Source organism: Glycine soja, chromosome 16 (assembly GCF_004193775.1).
Source record: "Glycine soja cultivar W05 chromosome 16, ASM419377v2, whole genome shotgun sequence".
Classification (NCBI taxonomy): domain Eukaryota; kingdom Viridiplantae; phylum Streptophyta; class Magnoliopsida; order Fabales; family Fabaceae; genus Glycine; species Glycine soja.
In genome coordinates this window covers 3,960,767-3,980,727 of record NC_041017.1, presented here as the reverse complement: position 1 = coordinate 3,980,727, position 19,961 = coordinate 3,960,767, and the positions used below count along the sequence as shown (strand labels likewise).

The 19,961-nt window shown below is 30.9% G+C and overlaps 3 protein-coding genes across 3 annotated transcripts; all 3 read left to right on the top strand.

Moving 5' to 3' along the window:
* Nucleotides 1–3,022, top strand: LOC114390279 (ricin B-like lectin R40G3). The gene is made up of 4 exons (XM_028350984.1): nt 1–503; nt 589–711; nt 2,034–2,262; nt 2,676–3,022. Coding segments are annotated over exons 1-4 (792 nt in total). The 5' UTR covers nt 1–65; the 3' UTR covers nt 2,678–3,022.
* A 1,644-nt stretch (nt 3,023–4,666) lies between these two features.
* LOC114389340 (ricin B-like lectin R40G3) lies at nt 4,667–6,916 on the top strand. Its single transcript, XM_028349988.1, has 4 exons — nt 4,667–4,993; nt 5,378–5,500; nt 5,722–5,950; nt 6,711–6,916. The coding sequence occupies exons 1-4, from the start codon at nt 4,724–4,726 to the stop codon at nt 6,860–6,862; spliced, it is 774 nt and encodes a 257-aa protein (XP_028205789.1). The 5' UTR covers nt 4,667–4,723; the 3' UTR covers nt 6,863–6,916.
* Nucleotides 6,917–17,707: 10,791 nt separating this feature from the next.
* Nucleotides 17,708–19,961, top strand: LOC114391238 (NAC domain-containing protein 87-like). Its single transcript, XM_028352292.1, has 3 exons — nt 17,708–18,052; nt 18,321–18,601; nt 18,784–19,961. Exons 1-3 carry the CDS (start codon nt 17,866–17,868, stop codon nt 19,537–19,539), a joined length of 1,224 nt encoding a protein of 407 aa, XP_028208093.1. The 5' UTR covers nt 17,708–17,865; the 3' UTR covers nt 19,540–19,961.

Here is a 19,961-nt window from a genome sequence, read left to right as displayed (position 1 = left end):
GTTCAATTAAGCACACATTTCTCTTCCCTCAACTAAACTCATATTTCCAAAACGCAGAACCAACAATGTCGTTCCCCTTCAACCACTCTCACCGCAGGGACGACGACGACGACGACGACGACAAACGACCCGCCGTTTACCCTCCTCCGGGTAACACCTTCAACAACCCTCCACCACCCTTCTACGGCGTCCATCAGCCAGAAACCCACGTGTCCCATGTCTTCAACAACAGCAACTACTCCGCTCCCCCGCCTCCACCACCTTCCCATAACCACCACCATGACTCCTTCACTCACGGAGGCGGCAGCACCGTGCACCACACCCCTCACAACAACGCGCCACCCACCACCTCTGTTCATCACTTGAGCCACCAGGTTAACACCGGTGTTCTCTCGAGCAAACCCACTGTGAGAGTTTTCACCAAAGCCAATCCCAATTTCTCTCTCACCATTCGTGGCGGCCAAGTCATTCTCGCTCCCTCCGATCCCACCAATGAGTACCAGGTCTGTCTCCTTCTTCTTCTTCTTCTTCTTCTTCTTCTTCTTCTTCTTCTTCTTCTAATTCACTTTTTACATGTTTTAAATGCAGCATTGGTATAAGGATGAGAAGTACAGCACTAGGGTGAAGGATGAAGAGGGGTGCCCTGCTTTCTCTTTGATCAACAAGGCCACTGGTGAAGCCTTGAAGCACTCCATCGGTGCCACTCATCCTGTAAGATCTCTTTCTCAAATTTTACTCATTGGTATGATCATGTTTGCTATGCTGGTTTTTCAGTTAGGATTTTGGAATGAGAAATTTTCGTCCTTAGAATTTTTAGTCGTTCAAATTATCCTAGTTGGTGATCAGCAATGTAGCTATGTTATGTTTTCTTGCCAGTGTTTCGTGATCCGTCTCATGCAAGTCGTGAAACAGGACTGTTGGATGAAGATCAGACGGTTTAAATTTCAGATGCATTTCGTTTTAAGTTTGAATTACGAGATTAAATATGATCCGTCTGATTTCATCTAATGGGTTCAAATTAGCTGATTGCGTGAATGTGTTAAATTCCTGGTTGCAGGGAATCTGTGTTTTGAATTGGTATGTGATGTCTGTTACAGCAATTGGATGCCAATCTGTAATCTTGATGTTCTGTTACAAACATGATGGCTTTGTTAGCTTTTCTGTTTCAAATAATGTCGAGAAAAATGGCTAACTTACACCCCTAAAACGGGGTTTATGAGTGGATGGAAGAGAGAGGTAGAAAGAAAAAGTAAAGAGGCAAAAACATGATAGATTTGATAATGAGTTGCTGTGGAAATGAGATGGATGAGAAAGTGGATACATAATAATAATAATAATAATAATAATAATAATAATAATAATAATAATTACTCTAGAATCAAATGATGAAGCTTACCCTGAGGAGTGAGGTCCTTTTTTCAATAGCTTTATGATGAGTTGTTTGGGGCTTTCTGCTTTTAAGATAAAGTTGCTTTTGTTGTGTTGTTTTGTTGTGCAAATTACCAATCTGTTTGCATTGGGATAATTGCATAGTGAAGCATCTCGGTTTGTCTATTTCCTTTCCACCAACGTGCTTCAAAGTTAAAGGAAACAAAAGTGTATTATTATTATTATTATTGTTGTTGTTGTTGGTAGTAGTAGTAGTATTAGTCGTTTCCAAGGCATGTGGTATGTCGTAACCTTGCAGTGAGACAACATCATCATGCTCCCTGGCCCTTAAACTTTTTTATAACAAAAACGTGTGAGAATATCTCTTTTTTTGTTTTATAATTTGTCAATTTGATCTTTCAATAATGTGCTTTACGTATGGATTCCTGTCTTTTATGGTTGTGTTGCACATATCATCACTTGTTTGTGTGTGGTTCTCCCTGTAACTTGTTGTTTCATGGATAGTAGAAAGTGGAAAGAGGGGGAGATCCTTTGGTTGGGAGAAAATATCAATTTTATACAAGATCCTCTTTCCTACCTTCTCTTCATTTCCCCCTTTCTGGTAATTTGTTATTTACATGAGAAGTCTTATAATTCTTATGTAGGTTCGGCTGATACCTTACAAGCCCGACTATCTTGATGAGTCTATTCTATGGACTGAAAGCCGTGACTTAGGAGATGGCCACAGAGCTATAAGGATGGTCAACAATGTTCATCTTAATGTGGATGCTTTTCACGGTGACAAGAATTCTGGAGGTGTTCGTGATGGCACTACAATAGTCCTCTGGGACTGGAACAAAGGTGATAACCAGCAGTGGAAGATCTTACCTTACTGTAAGTTTTCTTCTATCCTTCTTCCTTTTTGTGGTTCCTTCTAAATTCCTAATAACTTTTTAAAACATTATTATCTAACGATAAAGAAGCTTGTATGTATATATATGCTGTGTTGCAGCACCAAAAAATGTATGCTGTGTTTGTTATCAAGACTAACCTTTGATGTTTTAAGTGTCTAAACATTTGGTCAGAGGATTCCTAATTGTTCCAAAGTTATACTATCTACTTAATAGCTTATGTTTATTTTTCTTTAGTAGCATATGATCCAGAAGAAAAAAATAGTTGACATACTTTTTGTTGCTGAATGTGCCTGAAAAATTGACAAAATCATTTGTCCCCATTTTTTTTTTCTTTTCCCAAAGAATGAAATGTTGTAACTGATTCTTAAATCTTAACAATTATGCTAAATGCAGGATTTCAATTGACGAAATTATCAATGGCTTTGAAGATGCATTAAGTTAAGAGGATAGTTGGCCCTTGTATTTGAGTGGTTTGGTGTTGCCTAGAGTATGGAATGGTGTGTAGTGCATTTGCTTGTACCAAGCAATCGGCTTTTTTCAATAGATTAAGTGCGTTTTATGTAATATTTATTGCATACATGTGACACTGGTTAATGTGCCGATTGCCATATATATATTGGTATACAGTTCATGTATGTCCTTATATCTTAATATGATTCAGTGTGAACAACTACTGCTGCTGTTGTTACTTGTTACATGGGGAGACTACAATGTGACTTGCTAGCATCATGGGTTTTCAATGTTTCATTTTTCGTTCTTAAATTTTCTTAATAGTTTTTGTTGCGTGGCGAGGCACTTGAGGGTTGAGAACTTCTTTAGTGCGCATCTGGTGTAATTTTAAAAAGAGAAAAGCTACTCAATTTTTTCTACATAAGATGAACAATCTAATCTCAAGATAGATAGAAAAAAATTAATTGTATAAACTTGTATAAAAATGTTGTAAGTGTAGCATTATTTATCTTGAAATACAAGTACAAGGACCATGTATTGAATTTTTAGTTTACAATTAGTTTTAGGAGTCTAATAAAATAAAATATTTATTTTTAATAATAAAAACATCTGTTATTTTCTTTAACTAGTTTTTATTTATAAATTTTACATTAATAAAATATTTTAGTTTATAGTTATTATTAAAGCAGAGAATACGTTCTGGTACTTTTACTTATATAAATGGAGTCAGTATATTATATAAGATGAAACTGATTCTAAAGTTTAGTGATTGATCACATACAGGTAAGGGCATAACGTTAAATATGTTTTACATTTCGTTTTTCAATTATTCAGCTCAGAGTTTTAGAACTATTGTTCCTTGTTAAATGTTTATTATAACAAATTCACTTATAAAGGGTTTTAGTATAATATATAAATTATTATTAGTATAATGTTTTCAAAAATTGAGTTAGTGTAATATATAAGGATTTTTTTTAACAAATATACGAGTGTTAGTGATTTAGGGTATTGTTTTCAACCATGAGGTTAGTGTATGAATAAAAAAAGTCTTGATTGTAAATTTTACCATCAAACATTTATTATTTTGTAATTTATTATTTTGTAAATTTTATCCTTAGAGTTTTATTTTCATGAATTTTATAATTCATTTTCATAAGATTTAAATTTTTTATATTATTTATTAAATCAACTAACTTACTTATTTTATTAGTTTTGATGAGTTACTTATATATTTCTGTATTACTTAACTACTTATTAATTCGCATAAAGACCCAAGGTTGTTTATTTGCACCTGTTAATTTTTATTATTTACGCTTGTTTGTAACAATGAAAAGAAAATTGTCCATTTTAAGAGAAAGAGTGTTTGAAGTGTGTTTATTCTAGCACCACTTGTAATCTTTGTACTCATAATATTATTACTTTTTAATTAAAGTTTTATGTCAACAGTTCAAATATGAAATATTGACGTTAGAGGATGCGAAGGGTCCAAGACTTTGTATTCATTGAAGAAGAATATACCAAGAGACCCTCGATTACACCACCAATAATATTGGAAAGTTGAAAAGGAAATTACCGTTTCTTCAACAAACACTATTATTTCATTCAACAACGTATAAACACGAATGAATGTAATTATTCTTTTTATTTTGTGCTTTCTCCTTTAATTAGTTTTCTTTTTCGTGAATTGTTACAATAAATTTTTCAAGCGTTTCCAATGCCAGTTCCACCAAACAAAAAGTTCAATCGTCTAGGATTTGTTATGATAGATATTATTTCATTAGGTTTTAGCGGGGATATAAAAGTTTGTTCATTTATTTTTCTTTTAAGATTTTAATTTATTATTTTTATGAGAAATAATTACACGGTTACATAGCCGTCCATTAATTGTATCGAACTAATTAATTAAGGCCTAACCATTGTTAGTATATATCAAATCACGCACCCTTGGCTCGTACGCAATTTTTTTTATTTTGAGCAAAACAGCAGTTAGTATGGGAGGTTCCTTCAAAAACTACGACAACCAGAGTCATGAGGTTAGTGAAGAAGAATCTGAGAATTACCCTTATCACCACCATGCACCACTTGTTATGCATGTAAATGTGAACAACAATTCTCATTCCAACATTGCAACTACTACTTCTGCTCTTTCTAACAAACGTTCCACTGTGAGAATTCTGTGCAAAGCAGCACCAAATTTTTCTCTTTCCATTCGGGACGGCAAGGTCATTCTTGCACCTGCGGATCCAAGCGACGCGTACCAGGTAGTAACACGGTGTGTGTTTGGGTGTACATTAATTCGCATGTTTCATGTTTGAATTTAAACTCAATTGGTTGAGAAGTATTCATATTCCTGAGAGTTGTTGTCATATGTAATTGTAACCAAATACCTGTATTTCTTTAGAAATATAAGATTATATTGATCGAGTAATTAATAATGAAAGAAGGGAAGAAAGATGTAAGTTTAAATATTCATTCCTGCGAATAAAAATAACAACACAACATATGCTGATTTTTTTCGATGAGGTTTTGAATCATCTTTATTAGGCATAATTTGACACAATTTCAAGGTGTGATTTTTTCTTTAGTACATGCTTATTTTATTCACCTTCGTGCCGTTTTTTGTTTCACCATTTTTTTTGCTGCAGCATTGGTATAAGGACGAGAGGTACAGCTCTATGGTGAAGGATGAAGAGGGGTACCGTGCTTTTTGTCTAGTGAACAAAGCAACCAATGAGGTCATGAAGCATTCCATTGCTGACTCTCACCCAGTAAGAGATGTAGCATTTAGTTTTTCTCAAGTGTAAATTACACTTGTTTGATTAGAAAGATTTCCCTTTTTCGGTTGAGTTTAAGCATGTTACAAATGTCTTTGTGTATAGTGTATATACACTAGTCCTATTTATGCACTCTCTAGTAAGTTTCCATATATATAATTGATAAAAAATTATTAAAATTACAAGTTTTTTTTTTTTTTGTGATTGTTTTGAAGGTTCGGTTGGTGCCATACAATCCAGAGTATTTGGATGAGTCTATTATGTGGACTGAGGCCAGTGACCTGGGTAATGGCTACAGAGCCATTAGGATGGCAAATAATATTCATTTGAATATGGATGCTTTAAAAGGTATAAAAGAACTTGGAGGGGTCCAAGACGGCACAATTGTTGCGCTGTGGAAATGGAATGATGGCGACAACCAGAAATGGAAGGTTGTACCATATGGTAAATTTTCTATCCACAACACATCTATTTTTATTAACAAAATTATTTGTTGGAATCCAGAGTTATCTATAATTTGAAAAAAAACAAAAAATGATTGATTTTATAAATAATATAATACGATAGGAAGAGAAAGATAAAAAAAAAATTATCGATCGATTATTTAAAATTTTTGTGATCATCAAAATATAATCGCTCACATATTCCTTCTTTGCGATGCTTCATACGCGCTTAATAATTTAAAAAATTTATTGTCTAAGGATATAATTTAAAGACTATTTAGTGTACTGAAAAGATTTTGTATTATGATCTAATCATCATCACAAACCAACATATATGGTTAGTGGGTTGATGTTTTCAACAATTATTTTAAAAACTACACACAACTTAAAAATATTTACGCCAGAAATTCATATCCAAGGGATCTAACTTACTCAGTAAATTGAGTAGCGTGAGAATTATTGTTATTTTTATAATATTGAATTTGATTTCCACATATAAAAAAGGTCTTAGTTTTAATATATGAGAGATAGTATGTATAATAGTTAATTATGATTACTTGTTGTTTGGACTTTGTCCTTTTTGTGAAGAAATCTCAGAATTTATTTATTAAGGAATTTTCCTAGAGGGAATTGTAAAAAGAATCAAACACAAACTAAAAAGTAGTTGAGTGAGTGAGGTTACAATTGTTCTAACTACAAGCTTAGTTTGTTAGTTATGTGGACCAAATTATCAACACTTAGTGAGTGAGGTTCTGTTGTAGGTGATGAGGACTCTGCTATTGATGCTGACCACAGTCTAATGCGGAGGCTGGATCGCTTGGAGTTGAACATGCAGGCGATGTTCGATGCTCAGCAAAAGTACCTTGAGGGCTTGTCTAAACGTTTTGGTAATGAAAAATTATCTGGTTATTAAGTATCTGTATGTTAAGTTATACACTTTTTTTAAGTGATTAAAATTAAAAGTTCACTTTGCTTTTGGGTTTGTTTGGTGTTTGATCAATGATCATGCATCATATACCATGAGACGCATCTTGGTGCTGACAAGATAAGGGCATTCACCCGCTTCTAATCTTTTGCTTTGTTTCTTTTACTACACAAAAAAAATGGACTAGAACTAGTGTGTATTTTTTATTCCATTCGGTCTTGCACAATATAAATATGATTTCGTCATTTATTTTATAAATGGAATTATGTTTTCGTGAAAAGGAAATTTTTGAAAAAAAATATTTAAAGCACATGTGGGTAGTGTAAATAGTAAATTTGGTAGTGAGAATAATTGCTCTTCTGTTCACAGCTTGTGCATCCTCGGGCTTTGAACCTCGTATGACTTTTTTTTGTATGAATGACAAAATGGGCTTCAAAAGTATATCTACAGTAGTTGTAAAGCTTGTTCGTATTTCATCGGTGGTATGCTGCGTTTAGGTATGACAAAGATTTAAATACATTTTTAAGTCTTTGTAATTTATGGTTTTTTTCATTTTTGTTTATGAAAAGATAAAAAAATAAAACTAACATTTTGAAAGGATAAAAATAAAAATATATATATTTATAAGGACAACAATGAAAAAAGTACGGAATTGTAAGAATGAAAAAATGAAAATTTGTGTGCTTGAGTTTAAATTTTGCTTTGACTGAAGATGTAACCATATCCGTCAAAACTAAATATGTTTATAGTCATGATTTGCCTATATATGTTAGGATTGGCAAAGGTAACTAATAAATTAGTTAAAAATGAAAATCTTAGTTATGTTTGAAGTTTTTAATTTAAAAATGATATTTTTATTTAGATTTCAATTTTCTTTTATGAATAAATTTTTTAAGTTAGTTATAATTTTAACATTTTTAATAGTTTTGAACTCTTGAAAGTTTTATATAAAGATCAATTATTTTAATCACATTCTCGTATATATTGGGTACGTACCTAGGTATTCACATACACATACGCGCAATTGATATCAAGACTTTACGAATAAGGTAAAAAAATTTATTTATAAAAAATAGTACAATTAAATTGCAAATTCATTTTTAAATAATCAAAACCTAACATTAAATCATGCAAACTTAAACTTGTATTCTTAACTATCAATGTTCTAATTCTTAAACTAGAATAATCAATACTATATTTTAGTAAAAACATTAATTAATTGGTATCAAAATATGTAATTATATATATATATATATATATAATATTTTTTAATTAAATTATGTTATATATAATAATTGCATGTAAAAGACAGATTGAGTATTAAAATACCCATTTCCACTAAAAGATACCTAGTTTCGATTAATCCCATAGAACGAGTGATTATCTTATTTATTTATTAATATTTTTGTGATTAACCATAGGATATAGTTACAATTATCATCAAAATTGTTGAGATGGGTTCATGGTTGCCTTATCCGAGTTTCCTATTACTTGGTACTCTGAAAACTCTTGTTTTGAATTGCTGGTTTGGGCATCTTAAGATCAATGCTATTGTTAGCTTTTTTTATTCAATAGTTTTTTATACTGATAATATAAAGAACCAATCACAAAATGACATATTATAAAAAATCATTACTATCTTAAAAGTCATATATATACAAACTGTATAATCAAATAAAACAATTAAACTCTTCCCCTCTCTATATATCTAATCTTATTAATATATTAATTATAAATAGTAGAATAAAATGTATCATTTAATAAATTCAAATTTAAATTAATTTTAAAAAAAATTAAAAGACTAGAAACTTGAGTAAGACTATAAGAGTCTAATTAAGGCGGTTAACTTAACGAGCCAGCTATGACCTGTTATGTCTTGAGTACACACTCATTTCTTATGGCTTTTATTTCATGAACAATTGCTACAAAATTTCACCTCAATTGCTGTTGTTCGTAGTTTCTTTGTTCTTGTTCCCTAGTTATCAAACTCCAACAGGAACTTACATATAAAGTCAAATAACATTTTTTATCCCTTGATTTTTTAATCTACTGTTCCCAAGTTTCCTAGTTGACCAAGATGATCAAGTATTGAAGTTTCCCTTTGAAGATTTTTTTCTCCTTTAATTGTGTAGAATGTTCTAGCTAGAAAGGGTACCTCCGACGAGAACAGTTGAGTTACATGAGATATTTGTTTCAACCTTGAACCAGTTAATTTTGTTATGATGATTATGTCATGAGAGCCGTGTACTGTGCTAATTTATTTTAATTTAATGGCAGCCATACCCTTTCCACCTAATAATTAAAAGCCAAAGTACCACACCTAAGTGCTACCACCAATTCATGGTAAAATTACCTACCTCCTATGATATATATTAGTCTCATTGATTTTATTTTATTTTTAACTTTGAAAAGTGATATACATTGAAATACTCTAGTCAATGGAGACCCACTTGCTGATTAATTTTAACCGAGTAATGACGGGGATCTATGCTGGCAAACCTTGATAAGCTTAAATAGTTGTGGAGGTGTCATCACTGATCATGTTCTTCATGGTCAATAGTAGTACCCTCTTGGTCTCCAAATCGGAAGGAGCCAGTAGATGGTAGGCACAAGGGGAACCTACTAAATTAGATTCTTTTAAAAATAATATGGATTGAAACAACATATTTAAGATTAGGGAAGTCATTATGTGCTTTGGTGATGGGATAGAAAAATATTAGGATGAGAGTTATAAGAAAATTATGGATTTGAATATTCCTGTTAACATAATAATATAACATATTAATTACTTTCATTTGCTAATTAAAAAAAAAGTGATTAAAGATTTTACATGAATTTCTATCTTTTTACACGTTAGAGTTTGAATTCTCCTTATATCACATTCTTTGTTTGGTGGGTAATACTTTCCATAAAGATATATTCATGTTTAGGATCGCTTAAATAATTACATCTAGGTAAATTTATTTGTCGATTGAACCTATACAATAACCCTTTAAGTAAGTTTTATTCACAACCCTAATATGATATTGGCTTTATGATCAGTAATAGGTTAAATGTTATTTTTAGTTTATTATGTCTTAATATTTTTTTATTTTGATATATTAAGTTTTAAAAAATTTATTTTAATCTCTTATATTTTTTATAGTTTTATTTTGATCATTTGTTTATCTTTCATTTAAAACATTTGTGCTCAACTGATGCTTTAAATTTTGACAGAGCACTAAATATAATTAAATGATTAATTTAAAATAATAATAACTAAAACAATTAATTATTTTAAAACTTAAAACATGTTTTTAATGAAAAACAAAAAAAAATATCAAAATGAATTTTTCAGAAACATAAAAAATTGAAATTAAATTTACCAAATAAAAAATATTAAAACACGATACATCAAGTAATATTTGGCGCTAGTAATATTATAAGTGTTTTCCTGTTTTATTATTTTTATTAAAAGAAAAAAGAAAAAGAAAAGAAAAGCAGCACCATGGCCTTGTGTTTTGGCACACGGTTTTACTGAGCTTTGGTGTCAGGAGCATCAAGGGACCAAGAGGCTGTGCTCATTTTGATGCTGACAGTAATGCCACCTAAAATTTGCTATATCATTAAATTTTAATCAAATTTGTCATTATGTTTATGTCTTCATTCGCTTATTAATGATTATTTGCACTGTTTTTGTTACTCATTATGTCCAAGAGGACTAGGTAATTAAAACTCAAATACTATATGATATAACACTTTCAAGAGACATGACGTGCCCAAAATTTTCAGGGGTTCATTTCTTGTTTGGTTTAACTGATATACTACCTCTATATATTTATCGGATCATGAATAATGAATCCATCCCACTTTGTTATGGATATTCCATGGTTTCTAGAAATAGTGAATTCAATACTATTTTGATTTTGTATCCAATAAGCCTCATTTCCCTGCCCCCACCTCCTTTTTTCCTTCAGATAAAAAGGATCTTTGAAGTTTGATTGCTCCCACGCTTGGTGATAAGTATGGGCTACACTTCCTTGTGGGCCTCCTAATATACATAAACTCTGGTTTATAAAGGCGATTGTTATAATGCTCTTACTCTTCATTTTTATTTGTTGATTTTACTATTAAATATTTTACATGCTTAAAACAAAAATAATAGCAATCATATATAAATGAAAAAAAAAATTATGTGATTTACTTTCATCTAGTCAATTTTTTTTCCCACTTTTAATCACTTCCTCACCAACCAAAGTTAGCCAATTGTAACTTCTTAGTCACTACTTTAAATGTAAAAAGTTGCACGCTTTCCTTTTTATGCACACTATTTATAAATATAATTACACCGCTCCTCAAAACTCTCATTTTAATTATAATTGCTTCTAATTTTCTTCTCTCTCAAATCATATTTGAGTTCTTTTTTCTTCCTATTATTTTATGTTGTTGCATTCTATATTCTCTCTACAATTTTGATTAAAGGTACTTCCTTCAATGACAAGAATTTTAGTATGTAAATTATTTTTTATTCTAACTCATTCTTACACATCTTTTTATATTTTATTTCCTCTATTTATTATTATTACTATTACTGTTTTAATTAATTTAACAGGCAGGCCTTCCATGGGATAAAACTGTCATTGTAAATGATGAGGTAATTTATAGAAAAAGAGGAAGGAAGAATATTTTTCAAAGTCAAGACTATTATGATTTTTCTATGACCAATTAATTGCTTTTATTTTTAGTTGTGCTATTCAGTTTGTTTTAATTTTTCATTTATTAAACATAATTCAAAAAATATAATTAGAAATTATTATAATATATTATTTTTTGACACAATAACACAATAAAAATAGAGACATACAAACATGATAATATTTGTGTTTCTGCTAATAACTTTAAAGGTAATGAATTTTAATTCCTATGTTTGAGGAAAAAATATATTTAATAAAAGAAATTATGTTTGATTTTTTTTTAATAATTTTTTTTAAAATTAACAATAATTACGTGTGGGATGAATATCTTTGAGATACACTCTTGACCCAAGAAAAAAAAAGGCGACCAACTTTGTCAGAAACTTTAATATTAAAACTGACTCGAAATGTGATTCCTTTGTCTGAGAAAAAACAAAAAGCAATTTCCATCAGTTGTCCCTTATCTCTTCTTTAATTGATATCAACATGATTTGGTCATGTATATGTGTTTTTTTTTTTTGTCAGCTGGTCATGTAGTGTGAACAGGACTTTCTCATCGTGGCCTGAATACAATTATAATAATAAAAACAACAACAACTACTTGATGATGATAATAATAAAACAGGTTTTTAATCCTATTCGCACGGATAGAAGTATAAATATTTATGTGAATTCACACTCTGAAGCATATGGAATGCCACATTTAGATATATACTTGAATCCTTTAAAATATGACCACTACTAATTAAATTTGTACTACCAATAATGATATAAACTGAAAAGGATATTTAGTATAGTATTTTTTTTAGTTTATTATAAAATGAGAAAGAGAGATTTGTAGGTGTAACTACCAATCAGGCGCAGTTTCATAATTTTGTCTCTTTGTTTAAGGCTGGTTTGAATGTTAAAGAATCAAATGCTAATAGGAAGACAATCTACACTTCAGAGAAAATGGTTTATTAAAACTTGGAGGATCTCTCTCTAGTCAAATTAATCAGTATATATCGTGTGATTTTTTTTATTAAAAGATGTTTCCTAAATTAATATTTTTTATTTAGAGATTAATCTTTTTTAAACACAAAAGATTATTTTCGATAAAACTAATTTAAAAATTAATTGAAAGCTTTTAAGTTAACTTGTTAAATTATAAGTATTTGGTAAAAGTAGTTATTGAAGTAACTGAAAAATATAAAATAATATAAATGATATATTTAAAAAAGGAAATAAGGAAATAAATAAATATTTTAAGAATAAAAATAAATAAATATAAAAAACTAGAAACTACTAAAAAAATATTTAAAACTACTTTAAAAGTTTGTTTATCAAATAAATTTTTCATCTAATAAAAAAATAAAAACTAATTAAAATAATTCATCAAATATAACCAAACTCATTAAAATGAACTTTACCTCTTTCGATAATTAACGTCTCTATACTAAACTTTATTTTGGTAGTATGATATATATTTAATTGGTTAAAATATCTATTAAGGTTCATCCAATAGTGAGAGATTAGAACAAATACTTAGGTTTAATCCTTATTACTGCTATTATTGTATAAAAAAAATGGCCAAATGGAAACATAATAATAAACAATAATAGACACTTTTATTCATTTCAACGAATCACAAGATTTATTTATTTGGACTATTAGTTTATTCAAAAAAAAAAAAAACTCAATACACTATATAATATACTTTTGTTACTTAATTACTATCACTGATATTAACCCAAAAAAAATTGTATTATTGCTGATTAAAATAGAAAAAAGGAGTAAATGTTAATTATGGTTAAAATACTGGCTTAATCACACAAAAATAAGCTTTCTTTCTTCTCTTTCTCACTATATATTCGTCCCAAAAGGAGAAACATTTTAGAATGTATTTGTCCGATTGCAGCCAACTGTCTCAACCTATGAAACAGTGTAATATTTTTGAAATGAATGGTCCCTACACTTGCCCGCTAATCAGATATTGCTGCGCTTTACGTTTGTACTTTGTATATATATCACCAATAATTGGTGCTACCCAACCCCACCCCATTCAATTAATTAATCACACTAATCGGATTAAGGATAAGAGAACTAGGATTATATGCGTCGCTTGTTACAGTTAAGTCCACAAATACAATCAAAAGCTTTGTGACATCACTGTGCACTCATCACAGGGTTGAGATTGGTTTCATCAATGATAATGAATGTGCCATGGCCTGCAATGGGGCACAAATATAGGGATTTAACTACTATATGCATGTATGAGTATTAAAATTTATTATTATTTTATATAGATTAAATCTTGAAATGGAAACAACTATAAAATTAAATGAATAGTTTAACATAGTAAGTAATATCAACAAGTGTTGGAAATAAGGTTGGCTCAACCGTTGGACAAAGGTGAAGGGTGTGAGAGAAGTTATGAAATCAAATTCTCTCAATTAATATTTCCAAAAAAAACTAATAAATTAACGTTTGTCGCTGAAAAAATACCAACTAATGTTGAGTCTTTTTTTTTTAATAACTAGTGTTGAGTCTAATAATTACCAGTTGAGTCTAATAGAATGAATTAATTCTCAATAACATAACAAACCAAAGTTTAAATTATCATGAAAAGAGATATTCATATTTAGTGATTGAAGTTATGTGAACATAATTACTTTTTGATGAAGAAAGATATAGGAAAAAAATAATGAATAAATGATATTCTAATAAAATACATCTATATGATAAATTATGAAAGTATTAAAATCTTATTTAATAGATTCTAATCATTTAGTTTTCTAAAATGTAATTTTGATACTTTAAAGTAGTTAAATCACTAATATAGTCCCATTATCCTACTTTGCAACCAAGCATACCCTTTTGCTTTTGTATTAAAGAAAAAAGAAAGAGAGAGCATATACTGCTTTTATTATTCAAGTTGTACCGTCATAAAACGTCAGCTGTTTGGGGTTTGTGAGGACTGTGGACAATGCTTCCGTTTTTGCTTTTGCGGTTGAGTTTCGTTGTGCAAAAGTCAAACAGTTTTAAGGGCAAGATAAAAAGTCTCTCAAGCCTTCCATTCCAATCCAAACCACCCTCCACCCTCAGATCCTTCTATGTTTTTTTTATTATTATTATTATTAACATAGCAATATAATATTAATCAAGAAATTAAGCATGCTTCGAGCAAAGAAGGGGTCCACACGTTTTGAGTATTTTATTAATTAATTTTCTACCATTTTTGTTATTTTAATTGACATAATTCCAAAAACTAATTAGCAATATAATCCTAGAAACACCAATCAAAAGTATCAACTTATAGGGTTTATTGCAGTGACATATATAAGGACTTATGGCATTTATATATGAAGAATTTATAGTTAATTTTTTGTGTGTAATTTTTTTAAAAATCATTTAGTCAAATGAAATTAATTTCTGATATAACGAATTAAGTATTGAACGTGATCTGATCTCTTATAGGCACAGAACAAAAAAAAAAAAAAAAAGAAGCCAATCAAACTCGATATTTTGTTTTGAATGATCAAACTCAATATTGAATAAAATAAAGTGTGCTTAGCGGAATTTATTCCGTATGGAGTGGTGTGGGGTTTGAATATTGTCTCGCAAAATTCGGAGGACATGTGGCAGAATCAGCCACAGCCAAACATTAGAGTGCGCGTAGCCATTTTAATTAACTCTTGCACCTCACCACCCCTTTTGCGATTAGGACAAGTTTAATTAAATTAAAACCATCAACATGGATAATTATATGTCCAGCTCACCCCACATTCATTTCTGATCATGTCAACACGTGTCAAGTGGATGTAGATTTTAACGAACTAAGATATAAAAATAACAAATAGCATATGAACATTTAACAATATTTAAAAATTATTAACATGTAAAATTGTTACGAAGTATTAGTATATTGAATTATTTATGCATTAATAAATCTTAGAGAGAGTCAGCATTCAGTTAATCTGGTTGGTTTTGCATAAACAAATGCCATTAGTGCAACTTCCTATGCATCTGTAGCAAAATGTAGTATTCAACGAGGAGGAGGTGGTGGTGTTGCATTGGAACAGTGATACTTAACCAAAAAAACAACCTAGTTTTCAATGTCGGCGCCGGAATGTTTCACTTTTTCACCCTTGGATCTCGTTATTGTTGCGACGCGTTATTTTTTAATTTTCTTTGTTTTTTTCTTGGTTTTCATTTTCCTTTTTAATTAATAGTAGTAGTAATTGATTAACGACGGCAGCTACGGCTCACCAAAGCCAAATTACAAAATCAATAGTAGTAGTAATCATGTTGACCTTTTCCACGGTTACAGATGGTTATAATTAGCCATAATCACCTTCTTAATTTCCTCTAAAAGTGAGGCTTTGATGAGTGCTTATCTCTATTTATTAACATTAATGGTTACATTTTTTCGGCTTAATTTAGTGTGGAGGGTCTACTAAAATGGCTCTTTGTTGCCATTATTTTAATTTTTGTTCCATGTTTTTCATAAATTGACCATTTTAATCTTAATTGCAAATTTGGTTTAGAAGTTTCAAGGAAGTTGCAGAGATGTGTCAACAATATTTAGCCCCATTTGTTTAGTGGCTAGTCCATCGTACTCATATATACATGACAAGTGGTGAAATTAAATATTTATCAATGATAATGACTTAAATATATACATTGTTTTCTTCCAAACCAACAAAATCAGCTCTCGGTGCTTTACATTATAAAAAGCATATACTTTATTTAAATTTGAGAGTAAGACAGATTCATTAATTCTCTCCCCGATTTATTATTTTAGCCATCAAATTTATATGTTAATTTAAAGCCTAGTTGTGACTTCTGATGTCAAAAGGGCAAATATTTCTATACCTTATTTAAAAAAACAAAATTAGAAAATATTCAAATATTTACCTTGTTTTGACACATGTGCATACTCCACTCTTCCGAATGTTATTTTCAATTGATATTTATTTATTTTTATTTGTAAATATATAAAGAGGGATACAATTGTTAATTCTTATTTTCATTTTACTGATGATAGGATAACAGTTGTAAAGATAATTTTTTTTTTCAATTAACAAAAGAGTCTCCACATTATACAAATCATCAACACAAAATTTTAGAGGTGCATGGTGTGGACCAAGCACACATTGCCTGGTGAGAATGGTACATTGAAAATCTCTATGGAAAATTCACAATCCTTTATTACCGCTTGGTTTTTTAATTTGACTTATTGGTGTGAAACTGTGAAAGCCTTTCGAATATTCTTCTCAACATGCACTGCTTTTTTACTTTCCTTCCATTTGTTGTGTGGGGAATTGTTGCCATCATTCCTTAAATTCCTATATTATAAATATTTCATACTCCTAATTAGTAAAATAAATAAAAGCTAGCCAGCCAATCATGGAAGCATTAGATATGATGAATATTATTGGTTTAATTTTTCAATGAGGTTAGGAATTGAAACAAATGTGTACAATTATATTATATGAAGCAGCTGAGCCAAGCTAGCTACCAACTGAAACAACCACCACCCACCTAAAGCTGCTACTAGTATTTGTAGACAAAATGCAATTTAAGTATTTAACTAATTAAGTAGCAGAAATAGCAACATCTGCTTTCAATAGCACACATTATAGAAAAAAATTGACAAGAAGGAGGAACAGTAGTTCATTTTTATTTTCTACTTCTTCACACTGTTCCACAGATTTGAACAGAGATGATGCAAACAGGCAATGAAAATCTGCAAAAGTTAGGTTGAAGGCTAGCGGCCAAAGTTGATATATTTCATTTACTTATAAAAAAAATATGAAAAAATGGGGGAGGGAGCTTATAGAGAAAGTGGGGCCCACAGGCTTTGAAAGCTCCTTTTTTTTACCATTTTTATTTTCTCACATTCGTTTTCAAAGGGGTAGATATCGCGAAGAAACCACCAGGATAGGACATACGTCATAATATACCAATAAAAATACACGTATATATTGAAATGAAAACAAAAACCATAGGGAGAAAAAGGAAAAACAAAGAATAAAGAAAGTAAAAAACAAAACACCAATTGTAGGCTTCCTCAGCAAGTGCCTTGCACACCACGGATCTTACAGCGTGTGAGGTGTAATATGCACACGCTCCTCTATTTAAACACACCATCTTCCCTTCGTTCTACTTTCTTAAAAGCTCTCTTTCCACTTCTTCTTCTTCTTAGAAATTGATTCTTCATTCCTCTTTTCGATCTCTTCTTAGTTTTAACAGCTTTCTTCTTTTGCTAGCTTGAAAGGGTTTTGTGATATATATATAATATTTTTGAATTCTTCAAACTTATACATATTTGATTTCATGGAAGAGCCTATTGTGGTGAACAAAGGTGAGGAGCCTTTAGATTTGCCTCCAGGTTTCAGGTTCCACCCTACCGATGAAGAGATAATCACTTATTATCTCACTGAGAAGGTGAAGAATAGCATTTTCAGTGCAATTGCTATTGGAGAGGCTGATTTGAACAAGTGTGAACCTTGGGATTTACCAAGTAAGTTTAATTTAATTTCCCTCTCATAACTGTACTAACTTTAGCTTCTTTTTTCTTATCGACAAATATCAGTTTATTTGTTTTATTAAAAATATCAGCCAAAAAGATTTGAATCCACCATTTTTTTTCTTTTTTTCATCTTTTTTCAATCACTGGATCAACCTTATATCTCCTAATAATTAACTTTAGCTGCTGGTTTGTAATTTGATGATTGTTTTTGAGGTTTGAATGAAATATTGACTTGGTTGAGTTAATGTGTGTTGTGCAGAGAAAGCCAAGATAGGGGAGAAAGAGTGGTACTTCTTCTGTCAAAAGGATAGGAAGTACCCAACTGGGATGAGAACCAATAGAGCAACAGAATCTGGGTACTGGAAGGCCACAGGAAAAGATAAGGAGATTTACAAAGGGAAAGGGAACCTTGTGGGGATGAAGAAGACCCTCGTGTTCTATAAAGGGAGAGCTCCAAAGGGTGAGAAGAGCAATTGGGTCATGCATGAATTCAGATTGGAAGGCAAATTTGCTAGTTACAATCTTCCTAAGGCAGCAAAGGTATATATGATGAACCCTTTTTTTCTTCTTTTTAGAAAAGTGTCTTTTCTTTGTTAGTTTGGGAGTTTCTTTCATGTATCTCCTATAGTACTCTCATGTAGCTTTAGTTTTATTAATTGTCTCAAGAAAGCTAAGAGTTTTCTTTTTCTTTTCTCTTTTTTTTTTCTTCTTTATTACTGAAGGATGAATGGGTTGTCTCAAGGGTTTTTCACAAGAACACAGATGTCAAAAAGTCCTCAATTCCTGGCCTTTTGAGGATAAACTCTATTGGGGATGATCTTCTTGATTATTCTTCACTCCCATCTCTCATGGATCCTCCTTATGGCAACAACACCAACACCACCAACAACAACAACAACAATGCTAACCCACTTTCATCAACTAAATTATCACAATCAGAGGGCTATTATCTTCCCAGTTTCTCCATCAACAACAACCACCACCAGCTTCTCATCAAGCCAGAAGACCACCACAACCACAGAATCTATGAATTTCCCACAATTAACTTCACCTCCAACCAAACCAATCTCAGCAGCAACAACGTTAACCCAATGGGGAACAACAACACACTCTCATCACAGCCCTTAAACATGTTCTCAGCTGATTACTATGTACACCAAAACAGGATCAAAAGCTCCATCATGCCAAGTGTTGCAGGCTCAGGTTTTGTTAGCGACAACAATAACCATGATGAAGCTATCCTAAGAGCATTTGCAGCCAAGAACAACGAGCACATACAGTGCAAGATGGAGCAATTTTCTTCTAACCACTCACAAGACACGGGCTTGAGCAACGACAGAAACACAACTGACACATCCTCGGTGGTTTCGATGGGAAGAAATAATAATAATAGGGCACTGTACGAGGATCTTGAAGGCCCTTCTTCAGTTGCACCTCTCTCAGATTTGGAATGCCTGCAGTGGGATGATGACTACTGAAGAACAAGATAAGAGAATTGAATTGAATTATATATATATAAAAAGCAAGTTTGCAGATCCATGGTTTTTTTCATTGTGGGATCATAAGCATCGTGCATAGTAAATTAGTAATCACGTACCCTTTTTTTTGTTGGATTTTTAAAACAGTCTTCTACATACTGATTTTAATTATCATTATAAACATGATCATACACATCATTAGGACATCATCATAGGGAAAGTTCTTGGGTACACATACACTGTATAGATTTATGATATCCAGGCCTTTTCGGTGTTAGTTTTTTCTTTCTATTCTTCATAGTTTATATCGAGGGGAAGGACTTGATGAATCATGTACATCTATATTCTTTTGTTATATTAGTGGGTTTGTTTTTTTATTCTTTTCGTTGAATTTTTTAGCTGCGTCATATATTCCAAGTTCA